Here is a 19,404-nt window from a genome sequence, read left to right as displayed (position 1 = left end):
CCCACATTCTCATGTTGACGTGTTGTTGACAGTTTGGTCGCTCATTTAAACGTAGATTGCGACCTAACACAACATGAATCATGCTAGAAGTCAAGACAGAATCGACAAGATCAACGAGCTGTCGGCCATAGTATCTGAAAACAACAGAAAACTTGACTCTCTTCTCGAAGAGTTGAAATGGGATAGACACACGTTGCAGGTAACGTAACCCTCCCTCTCACGAACACAAACCATGGATGTATATCTCACTAATACATCCATGCACAAACTAGATAGACTACCTTGTCATCGGCCTGTGTTCGGTTGAGTCACATCATCTGATGCATATAGACGCTGTTTATGTCTGAAGGAAGTACTCCATGTGTAGATACCCAGTGTAGGAAACAATGCAAATTTTAGCACGTTTTTATTTCTTCCCATTGCTGTTTGCTGCCATTGGACTCTTGGAGAGATATAGTCCCAGTTGATTGATTGTAAACAAAACCTGGCAGAATTAAAACTAAACTGTCTGCTAATATATAACAAGATAATACAATTGATTTGAATTAAATTGTTCTAATATACAAATACCAGAACAGTGTACCAATTCAAGAGTTTTGTAATAACATATTTTACGATTCATTTTGTCTGTCCATTTTTTTAGGGAGGAGTTACTATGGCAACATGTCCACTTGATAAAAATCACCATGTTCCAGCCAAATCCTTGGATGAACATATCAAAGTGTGTAAGTGGTTAAAACAAGGCTATTCCAAACAAGATCTGGTAAGTAGAAATTATAATTTATATAAATTAAATAGAAATTGAAGCTGACTTGGGATAATTTTACCTGTTTGAACCTAACTGTTTGAAGCAACTGCGTTTGTTTTTGTTTGAAACCCTTAGAAGTCATCTGTTCAGGTGACCCCCTATCTAGATCCAACAGTAGATTATTGTAAATCGGTAGTTGGTTGTAACCCCAGTCACAGCTAAGGAACGGACAGCGTTATCTGATTTTGATAGATTCATATATTTTCCTGTAGTGAAAACAGAGTTCATCTATTGGAAATATGTGTGTTATAAAAATACTTTTATGTCTGTAAATCTTCCATCCTTAAAATCATTGTACAATCAGTGGTAGCCTGAGTGGGCTACTAGCTGCAAATTATGGTAGTCCAGGTAGTCTGTGGACACGTGACTACTGCTGATTTTGATCCCTAACTTATTATGAAGTCACTCACAAGCAGTGAGTGTGATTACATAAGCGGACCAACAACTGAACCATTCAGATTTAAGTATTATCTTGATAGTTTCAAATAATTTGATCAAAATTTCTCTTTTCTACAATGTGTGTTTGCTAGGTGACTTTTGCAGTCATTCTCAATACCTTATCATGTTTCAACATACACTATAACACATTAGTGTAATGTGGATTGCATATATGTATAAAATCTTGCTTTTTTCCACCACATACAGGCAAACAAATTACCAAGTTCTCACTTTTATTACAAGAATTCTCTCTCAGTTGTACCAGTGTTAATAGGTAATTTTTTTAACTTTTCATTCAACTTTCTCAATTGTACATGTATGTACACCAGTGATATTGTCTGGTAACCTAGTTACTAACGAAGGCCCTGTTTACCTAATGCCATTTTCAAATGAAAACGCAGCTATCCAATCAAACACAGAATTGTGACATTGACTGAAAATGGAACAATTCAAAAACACACAAATTTGACCTCTGGAATGACCCCATTAATGCATGCAGTTTCATTTGCACATGTACACAGTATCAATTTGGAATTTTACTATCCTCAGTGTGTCCTTGTAAATTGTTAAAAACCACTTGTCAGCCTATTGTGCAAACCAACTGTTATGGCATGTAATCAGGACCAAAATTAAAACATATTATTTTTATCTATAAAATGAAAATGAAAATAAAATGACACCAGATATGTGTTTATGAAGCAGCAACTCACAAATCTTCAAGGTTCTATTTAATCTTGTCTTATAAAAAACCCAAATTATTTTCTCTTTGTCGGAAATATGCACTTCACACACAAACACAAACACAAACACAAACACAAACACAAACACAAACACATACACATACACACACACACAAACAAACACAAACACAAACACAAACACAAACAAAAACAAAAAACAACATTTGTCCATGTTTCCAAGCAATCCACAATGTCACAAAGTCAATAAACATATTTTCACTTTTGATAACATTTGCACAAATGTCACAATTTTAGGCTGTGTTTACAAATGACAACATTTTCAAGAAATACTAAAATCAATATCGTTTTCACTTTCATGTATTTTCAAATCATTATTACCGTTCTGATCATTCCTTTTCACTTGATATTATGTTATATATTCTTTGTATTGTAACTACATGTATATTATCAAACAATTGTGACAATCTTGTAAAGACACTTTAATACAATAATTTGTACTTGTTTCAGATCAAACTACCCAGTCCAAGATAATATCGTCAGTGTCAGGTCAGTAGTCCATTGCAATCATTTCAAATCAGATCATATTAGATCTTGTCCACTCACTTACATGAAGGACCACAATTTAAATAATACAGATGGTGTATGCTTTCATTAGCTGCTAGTTGAAATTGCAGAGATATGTTATATACCTATATTTTCAGTTCAGATATTTAATGTTGTGCATAAACAAGGTGCTTGTAACAGAAGTGCTAGGTCATCTTGTAATTTCTGTGTTCTCTCTGAACAAGGTAACAAGGACACTGAGCCCTCTTGTAATTTCTGTGTTCTCTCTGAACAAGGTAACATGGGTACTGAGCCCTCTTGTAATTACTGTGTTCTCTTTGAACAAGGTAACAGAGGTACTGAGCCCTCTTGTAATTTCTGTGTTCTCTCTGTACAAGGTAACAGAGGTACTGAGCCCTCTTGTAATTTCTGTGTTCTCTCTGAACAAGGTAACAGGGGTACTGAGGCCTCTTCTAATTTCTGTATTCTCTCTGAACAAGGTAACAGGGGTACTTAGCCCTCTTCTAATTTCTATATTCTCTCTGAACAAGGTAACATGGGTACTGAGCCCTCTTGTAATTTCTGTGTTCTCTCTGTACAAGGTAACAGGGGTACTGAGCCCTCTTGTAATTTCTGTGTTCTCTCTGTACAAGGTAACAGTGGTTCTGTGTTAAATGTACTCAGTAGTTTTCACTGAAAGCAAGAAATAAAAATATGAATTGTCTTGTGTCATACAGGACCAGAGAGAATGATTAAAGACGTTCCTCTGACAATGGAAAGAGCTCAGTCAGATTTGACCTCAGCTGAAAGATTAGCAATTTATGATTATGTGGTTGACACTGCCAAGAAAACAAACAAACAACCCAGTGTTTCCTCCAGTGAATTAGAGTTTGACCCAACAGCTGCCTTTAGAAAAGGTAAGTACATATACCAGAAGAATTGAATGCTTAGAATAAATAAAAGAGACAGAGCTGGGAGAGCATGACATTCCTAGCACTACACATCACAAAGATGTTTTCAGAAAAATTTCTTAACAGATTCAAACTTTAAAAAATGAAACCATCCTAAAAGTTATAGCTCTAATACTCATTTTGGACAGCCAACATTTTTTATTCGGCCATGTAGTCACCTAGAGCCGTTTTCCTCTACATTTAATTTCCCTGATACAGATCCTCTGTGTTTGATCAAAAATTTCAAAAGTTTTTAATTAATAAAACCTGTTTTGGAACACAGTTAACTTCCATGTTCTGGTTTTGTGGTCACAACTGATGCCTATGCACTGTAGTTGGACTGATTCTAGTTTTACAAACGAGCTCATTTATAACTATTCATATTGTTATATAATTGACAAATGACAATCAGGCTCTCTCAGACCATTTACTTCAATTATGTCCTCAACTAAAATTTGGAAAGATAGCTAGATTAATAAAGCAATTATAAACAGTTTTAGTTGATAATAGTGATGATGTCGATTTATATTTACTTGTACAGAGGAGAAGAAACACCCAAAGACACATATGGAAGTACTTGCTGAAAAGAGAGACTATAAACGAAGACGACAAAGTTACCGTGGTAAAAATGTTCACATAACAAGGAAATCTCAAACAGATGTAAGTTTGAGTAGCGACACCAATAATTACATACAGTACTCTGTAACTTTAATGGATACAATGGACTTGATTTGATTGTATTATTCTAAGATAAAACTTAATTTCAATTTCATTCATCAACAGAGCAATAAAATATCAGTCTTCCAATATTTTGATGACTGGCGGCCATCTTCATCTGGGAATGAGGCTATGACCTAAAAAAGGTCATGACCTCAAGCCAAAGGTGGTGATTGATGATTGTTGAGAATTCTACACAGTGAATGAAAGTATTTGAACAAATTATTCTTTGAATAGCTTTTACTTTTCAAACATGAAGACATCAAAATATAGATGTTTTCTGTAAAAGCAGGCAGATCTCAAGAGGGTTTATTAGTGTTTCACCATTGTGAATGACAGGTAGTCTAGCGTCTGGTAATTCTACTAACATTAAAAGTGACCATAGGCAGAGCTAATGTCATCATTCGACTTTTGTTTGGCAATCTGAGCCCAGATCCAAGGTCTTATTACATATGTATCGGAGATAACACATACATACAAGTGGTATTTTCACTGCAGTGCAATACTGAAAACATTATTGCATAACTGCATGGAAATATAGGCAAATGAGGACACGGTCGTTCATTCTACACAAAAACATGTGATCGCTTAGTGTCATTTTTATGGAAGTTTGTCATTTCAGATAAACATGTAATGATAACAGAATCCCTTGCCATGTGAGTGCCAGTGTGGGTACTCAGGGCTATTTGCACTCATACTTGCAGTGTTTTCTACTGCTCTTTTACTTGCTACGCTCGTGGAAGTACTGCCACAGAGAACACCGCAAGCACTCATGGAAATACCTCAAGTACATCACACTTGCACTCACATGTCAAGGGGTTCTGTCATATTAATATTACTACATGACTGAATAGCCGATTATTATTTTACTAATCAGAATAGAAACTACAGTAGCTTCTGTACAAAATCATTATTTACCAACATGAAGTTGTATAGTTATGATATTTCTATATAATACAGTTTACACTCTCTGGCATGATACACAACAGTTTATAAAGGTTATCAAAATCCTTGCACAACAAAAATGTGATTAAATTCTACAAAAGAACTGTCTTGAAATGAGTACAAGAAGTATGCACAGAGAAATCACCTAATGATACTAGCTGTTAATCTTGATCCAAGGAATTAGGAGGTAGCAAGTCGTGACATGGAGTTTCATGTTTTTGAGATTTTCAGACAACTGATTCAGCTTGTTAAGGCACATTGCACTTAAAAGACATCAAAACATCATGGAACTATCTAGCATAAATACATTTGAAAAGGAACAGCCATATAGCATTAAGTGGGTCATTACCATTAGCAGTGGCATATATAAATGAAACTAAATGATGTACAGTTTAACAATGTATCTCTTTGTAATGTGTAGATGATGAGAGAAGTTATTGATGCATACATGGATTTGATTGGAGGAGGCAGTCAAGATGATGGTGACAATGATGATGATGATGATGATGGTGATGAGAAATCACAGACTGGTGAATTACATGGGTGGGTTATACAGTCTTGTCATAAAGCTAACAGTTGTATCATTTTGATATGCAAATGTGCCCAAATTCACTTGTACGAGGAATCTTAGTTTCAGTCTGTAATTACATTTTTGAGAAAGCATCTCCAATGACAAAATGTGTACATGAAACTCAATGTTTCCCTTGAAGTAAGATGTGTTTTCTACACCATCTTATCTCTTAATTGTACAAGTGAATCCATCAAATGCTATCAGGTGGTAGAATCGAACTAAATCCATCACATGCTATCAGGTGATAGAATCCAAATTACTTGTAGTCTTCAAACCTATAAAAAAAATCCCTCTCATATTTTCTTCTATTGTAGTGACTGCTGGTCCTTAGGCCAAATTTGTTTTGACAATGCACTTATATCTATAATGATCTATTTGTTTTCAGGGAACATTCAAGGAGTCCCTCCACACATTCCAGAAGTCCCTCATGGAGAAGGAACAGAGATAGATCAAGAAGTCCAGACCGAAAGAGATCACATGACAGAGGGCAAAGGTCATCAAGAAGAAAACATTCTGATGACTCATCGCATGGCAACAGTAGAGATAAACATAAACACAGGAAAAAACATAAACACAGTGATCGCGAGACAAGATGAAATAAATAACAAAGATAATAATGAGAAAGAGAAGTGAAAATAACAAAACAAATGGCAGAGTGAACAACTTTTTTTGAATGTAAATGACACGTTGTGTTTTTCCCAGAGAGTCCTATGTTGACCTTGTGGCATCAGGGAAATTGTTCTCACTGTGCAATGGATATTCATCATCAGACATGTACAGAGGAATACTGGATATGTAAACTTTACATATCCCAATTCTATACTCAAGTCATTCTTTTCATTGAGACAGTCATCATTTACTTCAAATATGACATGGACACTTACTGCCATGATGCAGAACGACCAGGGTATATAATCCATATCTTGTCTTCAAAGATAATAACTTGGCTAGAGTATTGTATAATATCATATAATAGTACTTGAATAATATTCTCAAAACAGAATTGTCTTCTTTTTCTTACTATCTGAAAAAAGGAAAAAGCAGCTATAAGGACTTAAAAGTGGCCATTGGAAGAGGATTTGGTAGTTATTTTGGATTTTTAATATATGAATCAATTTTATCATGGCTTCCTACTTGAAAGACCGATGTGCCAAGGCCTTTATTTGTTATTAATACTGACAGTTCATTTTAATTTTGTTCTAGATATATTTTGACCTATGAGGTCATCAGAATGAATAAAGAGATACAAATACAAAGAATGTGTATTAAGAAATTTATTAATTAAAGGAATGGTCCAAAAAAATGACATTGCAATTTCTATTGATAAAATAAATGTGTGACAAGTGATATACCATTTTTTGAACTCAATTATCTTTGGTATAGCTAGCTTAAAGATCGGTTTTAGCTTCTGAAATAACAAGGTCATGTATGTTATTTTGCCTTTAAATAGTGCCCTCCAGTGTTCACTTTGAGAAATTGTGATGTCACATCCTATCATCAGGTTGTTGTGTGTTAATTTATAGAAGTGTATGGTGATGTCATTGAACTGTGGGGTTGTGTTAGCTCCATTACATACACATACACATACACATACACATACACATACAAGGACCATACAAAAGACATTCAAATTTAAAAAGATGACATTTTTAATCCATAATATTACTTGATGATTAACACACATTACAAATTTACTTGTATGTCTGCAACTTAGTAGGTGGGAAAATAGGTGTTTTGGCTTTTTAATTTGACAGTGTCAAGAGTTTGTGGATAGTGAAAAGACTTATATCGCCCATGAACCTTCAGTAAAGGATTACCCAATGAGATGTATATCCTACTAATACCATAGCTACCATTGTGGGTGATGACTTGACAATATTCATCTGCATCACCATCTCGTATTTCACATATTCACCCACATTCATACTCAAACCAAATCACATAATGATGCATTGTCAGGGACAACGTGGTATTATGATGCATACATAATGTGGTATTCTAATTATCTCAGTAATATACATTGGTAGAGTCTGACCAGTTCCAGGACTTGAGCCAGAAATGCTTTTTGAATAAATCCTTGCTTTGTATACTGGCTTTGAGAAATGATCCCTTCAGAATTATCCAAGAAATATAACCTTTTATGAAAAGAAATGCTTGAGTTGTTTTTTGTATCATAGATCATATTGCTTTGATACATGCTTTACCTGAGTAAAATTAATACGAATCTGAAGTTCTCTGAATTTCATTATCACACTTCTTAAGTTCATGATTATTGTGTATGGTTCTTCAAATCTACCCAGATCAGATAACTTGTCAACTCACACCATGATTGTTAATAGTTAGTGCTTGGTTGACTGATAGTTTGTAGAACATTTACCATATTGTTAGCTATTAATTTGTCCATTTCCCTAGACTGAGTCAAAGCTATTGCCTTAAATAAATTATCAAGATCAGTGAGCTTAATCACAAGGTTTCATGTTGAGATAGACACAATAAAGATAACACACAAAGATTACTTATACTCTGTTTGGGCTCTGTATTTAGTAAATGATATGACCAAGGATTTTGTTTGAACTTCAACAGATTATACCTTGTGTAGTAGTTACTGTTTATACCAGTAACTAAATACAGAGCCCACACAGTGTAAGTTATGTTTGTGTGTTATCTTTATTGTGTCTATCTCAACATGAAACCTTGTCATCAGTCTCACTGATCTTGATAGTTCATTTAATAGTTTTGACTCAGTCTAGAGAAATGGAACACAAATTTGTTGACACTCTGTGATTTCAAAGTTATTGCCAACATGTGATGAGTTGACAAGATTCCACAACCACTCAAATTTTCTAAATAGTCAATAAAATCTTACTGGATTATGAGGACGTTTGATACTAGTACAATGACATTTCTCATAGTTGTTCATTTAAAGTGACCATATGGATGAGAATTTGGTATTTATTTTGGATTTTTATTTGATAAAACAGCTTCACTATGTTTTTCTACTTGAAAAAATAATGCGAAAGAACATATACCAAGTCCATGTTCATAACTCAATACATTGCAAAAAGATGCAAAAAGTGTAAAAAAAAGTTTGTTATTGTACGTACAATAACAAACATTTTACACATTGTTTAATGTTTTGCTGTTTATTGAGATGTGAACATGGACTTGGTATATGTTATTTCACATTATTTTTTCAGGTAGAAAAACATAGTGAAGCTGTTTTATCAAAAAAAATCCAAAATAAATACCAAATTCTCATCCATATGGCCACTTTAAGTTGTTATACATGTCTGACTGTATATAGTATAATGTTCACCAATGCTATACATGTACTATAACAGATCATAAAAGTAATCTAATCCTTGTCCAGTTTCCCAGATTGAAATACCAGTTCCCATCTCCCTGGCAAGATCAAGGCGAATCTGAATAGACTGGAGATAGAAAAAAACAGTGCAAGTATTAGTTTACAAATAAATACAAATATTCAGTGCTACGACAACAATTATTTGTGTTTGTCACTGTGCTACTTCTCATTGCTCACAGTGAAGTTTATAATTTTCATTGATACATGGTGTTAATATGAATATATATGCCAATATCTGGTGTTTGGTATTTCCATGTTACAAACATTGTACCACATGACCAGTGACTGCATTGTTGATAGCGGGCGCTCTCTAAAAGCACACTATAAATGGAGATTGCCATGCCACTATCTAGTGCTTGAGCTTTCCACTTTTGTTTTGAAGATTGTATTACATGACCAGTGACTGCATTGTTGATAGAGGGCGCTCTCTCAATTAACAATTTAAATGCAGATTGCCATGCCACTATCTAGTGTTTGAGGTTTCCACGTTTGTTATACACATTGTATCACATCACCAGTGACTGCATTGGTAATAGTATTTACTTCTGAACTTACCTGTAAAGTTGGAAAATAAATTTGATGACCACCTCTGTGTAAAAAAACCCAAATGAACACAAACATTAATGTGACCTTTGCGTTACATATTGGGTATCATGTAGATGACTATGAAATATTGTAAAAAAACAAACTTTTATCAATGCAAAAAATTATCTTTTTCAAACCTTAGGTCATGTCACCTTTGACCCTGGATTATAAAAATTGTCAACTTATATAGTGATTCATTGCCAATTTATACTTTCAAAGTAATGTAAATACCTAAAGTCAACTCTACACTTTCAAAAGTAGTTTTAATACTTAACGTCAACTTATGCACACATTCAAAGTAATTATAATACTTGAAATCAACTTATACACACACATAAAAATAATTTTAATACCTAAAGTCAATTAATAGTAAACACTTTGAAAGTAGTTCTAATACTTAAAGTCAACTTATACACCCTTTCAAAGTAATTAGTATACCGGTACTTGAAATCAACTTATACACACACACACACACACACGTACGCGCGCACATACATACATTTTGCACACATAAAAATAATTTTAATACCTATTAAAGTCAACTGTAATTAGAATACTTGAAATCAAGTAAACACTTTGAAAGTAGTTCCAATACTTAAAGTCAACTTATACACTTTCAAAATAATTATAATACTTAAAATCAACTTATACACACACGCACACACACACACACACACACACACACACACACACACACACACACACACACACACACACACGCATAAAAATAATTTTAATACCTAAAGTCAACTGTAATTAGAATACTTGAAATCAACTTACTTGTATTCAATACTGTGTTCTGCTACAACTGAATCCCATTTCACTTTAGGTTTGTGTTTCATTAGTATTTCAATATATCTACAAAGATAACAATCTATTAGTTATGACATCATAAAACATGCACAATTTATTATGACATCATAAATCATGCAAAATTTATTATGACATCATAAAACATGCAAAATGTATTATGACATCATAAAATATGCAAAATTTATTATGACATAAAACATGCACAATTTATTATGACATCATAAAACATGCAAAATTTATTATGACATCATAAAATATGCACAATTTATTATGACATAAAACATGCACAATTTATTATGACATCATAAAACATGCACATTCTATTATGACATCATAAAACAAGCACAATTTATTATGACATCATAAAACATGCAAAATTTATTATGACATCATAAAACATGCAAAATTTATTATGACATCATAAAACATGCAAAATTTATTATGACATCATAAAACATGCAAAATTTATTATGACATCATAAAACTTGCAAAATTTATTATGACATCATAAAACATGCAAAATTTATAATGACATCATACAATGTTTGATAAACAATGCATTGTAATTCCTTAGATGACAGTGGATATTGACAGTATTTCTAGCTGAGCTGAAGTAAAAAGTTTGGTCCTCAACAAAAGACAGATCTTATTGAATCCTTTGGCTTCAGTGATGACATAGCAGTCATGTGACAACCTTGGAATTGAATTATGGGCCTTTAAGTCCAGGATACTCTTTGTCATACAAATAACACAACATGGTTTGAACAATTCACTAACTTCTCTAATATATACAGTCTTAAATTTGATTACAAGGTTATGAACACAAATTTCAACTCTTGATCACTTACTTGTTTCCTAGTATAGGTTCCATATAATGTCCTTGATATTGGTAACCATAGAAATTAAAACCAAGTAGGATTTTTTGTCTGTTAGGCCCTGGTTCTGGTGCTAATGCTTGTATGCAGGCTTTTACCCAACCTATGGGTGAGTTAGGACCAGGTCTGTGGACAGAAATTAAAATTAGGTATAACTCTTTGTCTGTTAGGCCCTGGTTCTGGTGCTAATGCTTGTATGCAGGCTTTTACCCAACCTATGGGTGAGATAGGACCAGGTCTGTGGACAGAAATTAAAATCAAGTAAAACTCTTTGCCTGATAGGCCCTGGTTCTGGTGTTAATGTATGTGTGCAAGCTTTACCCAACCTATGGGTGAGTTTAGGACCAGGTCTGTGGATAGAAATTAAAATCGGGTATAACTCTTTGCCTGTTAGGCCCTGATTCTGGTGTTAATGTATGTATGCAAGCTTTACCCAACCTATGGGTGAGTTTAGGGCCAGGTTTATATAGATTCCACAGATTGGGTTTTGAACATAACCAAATCTACATGCTTGGAAATTTGATCAAAGCATTGAAGTCAATATTGACATTTGTTACCTTTGTTGTGAGGCAAGTCATAATGTCATTTGATGTGATAACAGACTGGTTCTTACCTTTGTGGTGAGGAAAAATCATATGTCATTTGATGTGACTACAGACTGATTCTTACCTTTGTGGTGAGGAAAAGTCATATGTCATTTGATGTGATAACAGACTGATTCTTACCTTTGTGGTGAGGAAAAGTCATATGTCATTTGATGTGATAACAGACTGATTCTTACCTTTGTGGTGAGGAAAAGTCATATGTCATTTGATGTGATAACAGACTGGTTCTTACCTTTGTGGTGAGGAAAAGTCATATGTCATTTGATGTGATAACAGACTGGTTCTTACCTTTGTGGTGAGGAAAAGTCATATGTCATTTGATGTGACTACAGACTGATTCTTACCTTTGTGGTGAGGAAAAGTCATATGTCATTTGATGTGATAACAGACTGGTTCTTACCTTTGTGGTGAGGAAAAGTCATATGTCATTTGATGTGACTACAGACTGATTCTTACCTTTGTGGTGAGGAAAAGTCATATGTCATTTGATGTGATAACAGACTGGTTCTTACCTTTGTGGTGAGGAAAAGTCATATGTCATTTGATGTGACTACAGACTGATTCTTACCTTTGTGGTGAGGAAAAGTCATATGTCATTTGATGTGATAACAGACTGATTCTTACCTTTGTGGTGAGGAAAAGTCATATGTCATTTGATGTGATAACAGACTGGTTCTTACCTTTGTGGTGAGGAAAAGTCATATGTCATTTGATGTGACTACAGACTGATTCTTACCTTTGTGGTGAGGAAAAGTCATATGTCATTTGATGTGACTACAGACTGATTCTTACCTTTGTGGTGAGGAAAAGTCATGACGTCATTTGATGTGATAACAGACTGATTCTTACCTTTGTGGTGAGGAAAAGTCATGACGTCATTTGATGTGATAACAGACTGATTCTTACCTTTGTGGTGAGGAAAAATCATATGTCATTTGATGTGATAACAGACTGGTTCTTACCTTTGTGGTGAGGAAAAATCATAATGTCATTTGATGTGATAACAGACTGGTTCTTACCTTTGTGGTGAGGAAAAGTCATATGTCATTTGATGTGATAACAGACTGATTCTTACCTTTGTGGTGAGGAAAAGTCATATGTCATTTGATGTAATAACAGACTGGTTCTTACCTTTGTGGTGAGGAAAAGTCATATGTCATTTGATGTGATAACAGACTGGTTCTTACCTTTGTGGTGAGGAAAAGTCATATGTCATTAAACTAAATGCATCCACTACAGGAGACAGTATATCAAAATCTTCTTTGACAAACATACCAGGTGTATTGCTGTTGAAAGTGAGAAATACAGTCAATAAAAAAAAAGTTAGTTTTGATGTGATGTGCAATCTGCAATAATTTCCAGATATGGTATACTGTATTAATCTTCCTGACAGATATAGTTTGAACTCGTCCCTCCCCCATACAAGTCTGTCTTGTTGAATTGAACAAAGATGAGTGTAAAGAATTGCAGAGGACCTTGTACAGGTAGGTCTTGCATAGATGCTACACTTGATAATAACATTTGTAAGTATGTACAATTTTTATGGATTTTTAATGTCCAATAGATGTTCTACAAAGTCTTGGAGACTTATAAGAATTTATTTTTGCTACTGCTCAAATTAATGACACAAGGATTTAGTTCTGGAAGATTTTCAGGAAAAGGATGACTGGATGTACCATAGAAACCATTAAATAAATGTAAATAGTGGACAAGTCTGTATATACATGTACACGTACATGTACACACACTGTGTCTGAGGAATAAGTGAATATTTATAACAGTTTTGTTGGTGATGATCAGGATGAGAGGAGAACCAGCAGATTTCCTCTGGTAGAACTTGATTCTGATTCTGAAATATCAAGACCTTGCTCCATACCTTTGTGTGACAGGTGGGGATATTACTAAAATAAATATCATGTCTTCCTGATGAAATGCATCTGCTAAGTCAGCTATTAAATGAATGGCATCCCTGTCAATAACAGAGTAAAGTAAAGATTATCAAAATTAAAAATTGCATCTTCATTTTGGTCTTAGAAATCCTTGATGTGTAGAAATAAGGGCTTATGAATGACACTTTGTAAATATGTTATGATATCAGTGAACTCCCCATCAGGTACAATGATAACCTGCCTCAACTTGTAACTCCTTTCGTATTCATCCCTTCTCTGCCCTCTGCCTAGCCTATGACCAGATCAGTACTGACGTTTGCTCTGTATAGGTATCACATATTAATGCACACAGCTTATAACCTTACAACACACACTACAAGTTAACAATGTCGGGCTGTAGAAGAGCTTTTGTGACATCACAATTATCACATGAGTAGAATGTCCAGTAAGTACAATAATACATGTTAGTTAACATCGTACAGAAAACCATATATCCATACTATTACAGGATCACACTATTTCTACTCACTCTTTCTTTTGTCCTGGCATCTGGCTAAGAATTTCTAACACAGCACCATCAAAGTTTTCTTTCTGTAATATAATGGAAAGTTATAGAAAGGAATAATATCATGGTACAATGCAACACAACACAACACAACACAACACAATGCAATGCAACATGACACGACACGACACGACACGACACGACACGACACGACACGACACGACACAACACAACACAACACAACACAACACAACACAACACAACACAACACAACACAACACTGTTGTCTATTTTCTTAAACTGAGATATCAGTATATCATACCTTGTAAAATTCCACCACAGTCTCTGCAAGGTGCTGCATATACTTACCTTGTAAAATTCCACCACAGTCTCTGCAAGGTGCTGCATATACTTCTCTTTTGAAAACAATGATTTAAAATCTTGAGGTGTCCAACCATCAAACAGTAACCTAGGAACTAAAATAGAACATTTGACTTATTTCAGTTGAAGACCTTAAAAACAAACTGCAAATTGTCCAAAGAAACTCATGACAATTTTAATACAATTAGAAAGTACAATGTTAATTTATTGGCAAGTTATTTTAACTCTTCACTTTAGTTAGGGGTGAGATCAATAGTTCAATGTAGGATTAAAACCATAATTTGTTATGTACCCCTAAATGCAAATATTTCAAAAAAAAATCAAGAAATTGAGAAGATTTTTTTGGTATACTTGTAAACACATGACATTAAAATACATTAAATTGTCATTATATGAGCATTTTTCTCACTACATACTGGATTTGTATTCATAGTACATTAAATACTACTACATACTGATCTGTATGCATTCTCGCAGACCTGATATTTTTTCTGCGACAAGGTGACATGTCAAGACCATGATTTAGACGTCTTAGAATGTGCCGTGAAAGAGGCTGTGGTTTAGGACAAGAATGTATAAATGTACACCAAAATATACCTGTACTACTACTCAATGCAATATGAGCAGGAAAATAAAAGTTTGAATAACTTACGTAGTTTCACGTTTCTTTTCCCTTTTCGTTTAACATCAGCTATCCAACCTGAAACAGGAAGTAGAATACGAATTGAATGAAATGATGTCGATACAGAAGATATAATCTTTATAGTTTGGATATGGGTTTTTGTGGACTGAGGTTGTACGGTGGAAGGGCCTGACTTTAGAATGACCCTAAGGCATACATGTAGGTCACTGGGGTCTGCAAGATCCATATCTGGAGCATAGATACCCAAAGTAGTGGCACGGAAACATCATGAATTACACAACCTCATTAATTGTTAGTGAAACATGATTTTATTGGAAACACAAGTTATCATATGTATCAGTTATTGGAAACACAAGTTTGCAATATACAATTCCATACACAGTAATACAATTCCGTACACAGTAATACAATTTCGTACACAGTAATACAATCCATACACAGTAATACAATTCCATACACAGTAATAAAATTGTAACCTAACCTTGATCAATGTCATGACCACCTTGTATAAAGTATCCATTCTCTGTTGCCATCTTGACTTGTAACCAGACTGGTGAGATATATGTGAATTTATTACCAAAGATTTTAGCCACGTCGTAACCATGGTTATTCCACTGAAATGATACAGAATTACAAAGTCATTAATGGTTAAATGTTAATTCTATTTTTTCACCAAAACCCAGCAATACTAATAAACTTTTTTTTTAAAATGAGACGACTGAGACAAGACAACTCCCTGAGTATGTTTGAATTTCAAACTTTAAATTACTACTTGTTTACCCAAATTGCATTTGAAAAATACCAGTAGACATTTGTGTCTTTACAGTATCTAAAATGGTGGACTATGATGAAAGTTATGGCGAGTTGAAAATACTCTGAAATAGTCAATGAGAGAGTGGTTCAAGCAACCCATTTAAAAGTTAGCCAACTTAGGGAGTCATCTCATCTAGTCTCAGGTTACGTATTGTCTTAACAGAGCAATATGGATAACCTACGATGACGACTACCAAATTGATATAGCCCCCCCTAGTTTCTTAAAGAATCTAATTATGTCCTGAAAATTGAAAATAACACTTCATACATAAGCCCACTAAATGAACACGCTTTGCTGTTACGTGGCCAAGAATCAAAGTTTTTGAAAACTTACTACATTGGCAATAATTTCATTACCAAAGTGTTTTAAACTAACTGTCTGTAGTAAGATTGTTATGGTAATATCTTAATTACATTGTTCATAAACTTAGTAATGCAACAGTGCGAAGAAAACTACCGTCAAGTTCAAAGTGTAACAATTTACTGCAGTAACATTACTCAGTAAATTGATGTACATCTTCATCAAAGTAATGATTGACAACTTACTGGGGTAACATAACCAAGGATATCTCCATCAAACTGTTTGATGTCCTTCTTTTTAACACAATAGTTTTGGAATTCTTTGATGATATCTTTAGCTTTTGGATTTTCAACGACCAGTCCTCTCTCCACAACAGTTTGGTCAGATAATTTGACAGGTGGCTATAGTAAACAAATAAACAAATATCAAATATTATAATTTGCACAAGCAGAGATATACAAGTTCAAACAGAAAATATAGGACTTAATATTCTGTTTCTATGATATCAAGACAATACATGTTTATGTACTGGTTCTACTCTAAATGTGATTTTAAAATTCTACATTTCAAGGGATTTGATTTTTACTGAGACTGCAAAGTTTCTGGACCTAATTTTCACTAATTTAGGAAGGTATTCGTGGTATCTATGGGTAAAAAGAATTTCTTAGGGATATTCTTTTTTTTTTAAGCAAACAAATACTGCAGTGAAAACAGTGAAAAAAAAATTCATGTGAAAATGTAGTACTATTTCACAGTAACATAAAGTCTAGATGTTATAGACAATAAGGTATCGAATCATCTCTTCGTCCTGTATAGGTCAATCCTGTCAATGAGAAATTATGAACCAAAAGTTGTTCATGCAAATGAGTTAAACTCAAACTGGTACAAATGAAGTAAACAGTATACAAGTAGCATCATGAGCTGACAAATATACATTTTGACTTTACTTAAACTGTAGCCAATAAATACTAACTAATCATTGGACAGAATTATGTGATTGATCAACAAATATATGAAGAGATATTTATTAATGACTGTGTTGGTGGCTTCCTTTGAATTTGAAATTTCATCTCTGTACATCAATTAGATTCGATGCAGACTATATACTTTTGTTTGGAATCTTGTTTTACACATTACAGTTCTCACTGACCTTACATTGATTTTACTATCGCGGTACGTGAAAATTTTAAGAAATGTATAAGTATGCAAAGTATTAAGCAGCAGCATACTCTGTGAGAGTTTAAAAGATTTCTCCATTGCCCTGTCTTTTACTAAGCTTCTAAGTTCAACAATATTCTCCTCGGCAAAATCACTGACTTTAGACTTGAATTTTAAAGATCATATAAACATCTAATATAATATATACAAACCAAAGCTAACAGTTGTAGCATCTCAATTGAGATTCGAGTTCGGAAATAAATCATTTAGGATAATACAATTTATCTAAATATATCATCCATAGCACTGCATGAGAATTGAGATAAGAATTATTATTGAATGCAGTGATATTAATGCTATTATTGCTAACAATGTTTTCATAAATTTAAGAATGATGTTAACGTTTGTTTTGACCACATAGGAAACGGTCCCCTTTGCTATTTCAATTTTCTGCAATCGGAAAACTTGATATCATTTCTGTTATAATAAGAGCGAAAACTGATTTTAAAAAATCTACTTACCTTCTCGTTCTTGTCTTTGCCCTTTCCAGACGATAACGTCGTTTCTGTTACGTCGGTCAACAACACCATCATGCAGACGACACAAACAGTTACAAACATTTTGTCAAACATCCTTGAATTATGGCGAGAATATTATCCGATAACTCTCCTATACGGAAGATTAGCCGTGTATGAACAACATTCACAGTAAAAGATCAACCCAAAATCGTTTACTCGAATAGATATTCGGCCATAAATATTATTGCAATTTTGATTTTAAACGTACCTGGGCGCTGCCATATTGTTTTCCCAGAACTACTGGTTAACTTCCGGTCTGGACTTACACGTATACCAATCCTCACTTTTCGAGTTGAGATACTTTTTATGTCTTTTATCAGTGTCTGATTATGTTGCTATGAAAATATACCTAGTCGAATACCAATAACAAAATTATCAAAGACAAAAAAAGCGTGGCGGCATATAGTGGAGGTAAGAGACAACAATCAATTAATTATTTATTAAAAGTCCGGGAACTTTTAAATGGGAGGCGATCTGTGTCAATATATACGGTTATATCTGAATAACTATGATTACCAACCGGGCTATCCAGTAAACATTTACGAGTTTGTTGCATTTTTAGTTAGAGAAAGTCCGACCACCAACGTACAGATACAGGAGTATAGAATTTTAGAAAGTTGAAATTATATCAAGAGGATGGATACAGTGCACTGGGGGATGACGCAGTCACTGAGTCCCAGGGGATGCAGGCCATAGTAACTGTTGCCAAGACAACAGTACATTGTATTTATTTAATCTCGCTCCTCTCGATATCATTTCATTTATTGATTTAATTCACTTTATTTAATCTCTCATTTTTCTTTACTATTCTTTCCTTTCTTTACATCCCAGGCTTTGTATAAGTTTCCATGGAAATCATATACTGTGAGTTAGCAAGGGGATATTAAAACAAAGTTCCAGTGACTGGCAGCGTGCGAAATTAACGCCGGTCCTTCGGCCCGAGACCAACAGATTTCCGTTCGGACCGACAGTTTTTCAGAATTACAACAACGTATCGGTCCTTATGACCAACTGAAATTTGGAGTAAATAATAACATTTATTCAAAGATATATCTTGTGTTACCTATTTTACTCTCGACATCATCTCGTTCAAGTCAAGCGACACAGAGCTAGCTCGCTACGTGTTGTTGTCAATGTTGATATCATGTCTACATATGACGTAGCATACAGCATTTACTTTATGAAATTATGTTAGCAAACACATGATTGACCGAATTTCTC

General features: G+C 34.0%; 2 protein-coding genes across 2 annotated transcripts; one reads left to right on the top strand and one right to left on the bottom strand.

Annotated features, from left to right (window-relative positions):
• The first annotated feature begins 2 nt into the window (after positions 1-2).
• LOC144444797 (U11/U12 small nuclear ribonucleoprotein 48 kDa protein-like) lies at positions 3-6,848 on the top strand. The gene is made up of 8 exons (XM_078134336.1): positions 3-199; positions 644-763; positions 1,454-1,520; positions 2,455-2,493; positions 3,228-3,407; positions 3,982-4,100; positions 5,524-5,645; positions 6,059-6,848. The coding sequence occupies exons 1-8, from the start codon at positions 74-76 to the stop codon at positions 6,267-6,269; spliced, it is 984 nt and encodes a 327-aa protein (XP_077990462.1). The 5' UTR covers positions 3-73; the 3' UTR covers positions 6,270-6,848.
• Positions 6,849-8,916: 2,068 nt separating this feature from the next.
• LOC144444766 (chitinase domain-containing protein 1-like) lies at positions 8,917-18,407 on the bottom strand. Its single transcript, XM_078134296.1, has 12 exons — positions 18,127-18,407; positions 16,693-16,848; positions 15,815-15,947; positions 15,343-15,390; positions 14,679-14,785; positions 14,334-14,395; positions 13,792-13,884; positions 13,103-13,201; positions 11,284-11,436; positions 10,403-10,480; positions 9,593-9,626; positions 8,917-9,104 (listed from the first exon to the last, which is right to left on the bottom strand). The coding sequence occupies exons 1-12, from the start codon at positions 18,235-18,237 to the stop codon at positions 9,006-9,008; spliced, it is 1,173 nt and encodes a 390-aa protein (XP_077990422.1). The 5' UTR covers positions 18,238-18,407; the 3' UTR covers positions 8,917-9,005.
• Positions 18,408-19,404: the final 997 nt, after the last annotated feature.

The sequence above is a fragment of the Glandiceps talaboti genome, chromosome 13, assembly GCF_964340395.1.
Source record: "Glandiceps talaboti chromosome 13, keGlaTala1.1, whole genome shotgun sequence".
NCBI classification, from domain to species: Eukaryota; Metazoa; Hemichordata; class Enteropneusta; family Spengelidae; genus Glandiceps; species Glandiceps talaboti.
Note: the sequence above shows the minus strand (reverse complement) of the source record. Positions and strands in the feature narration are given on the sequence as shown.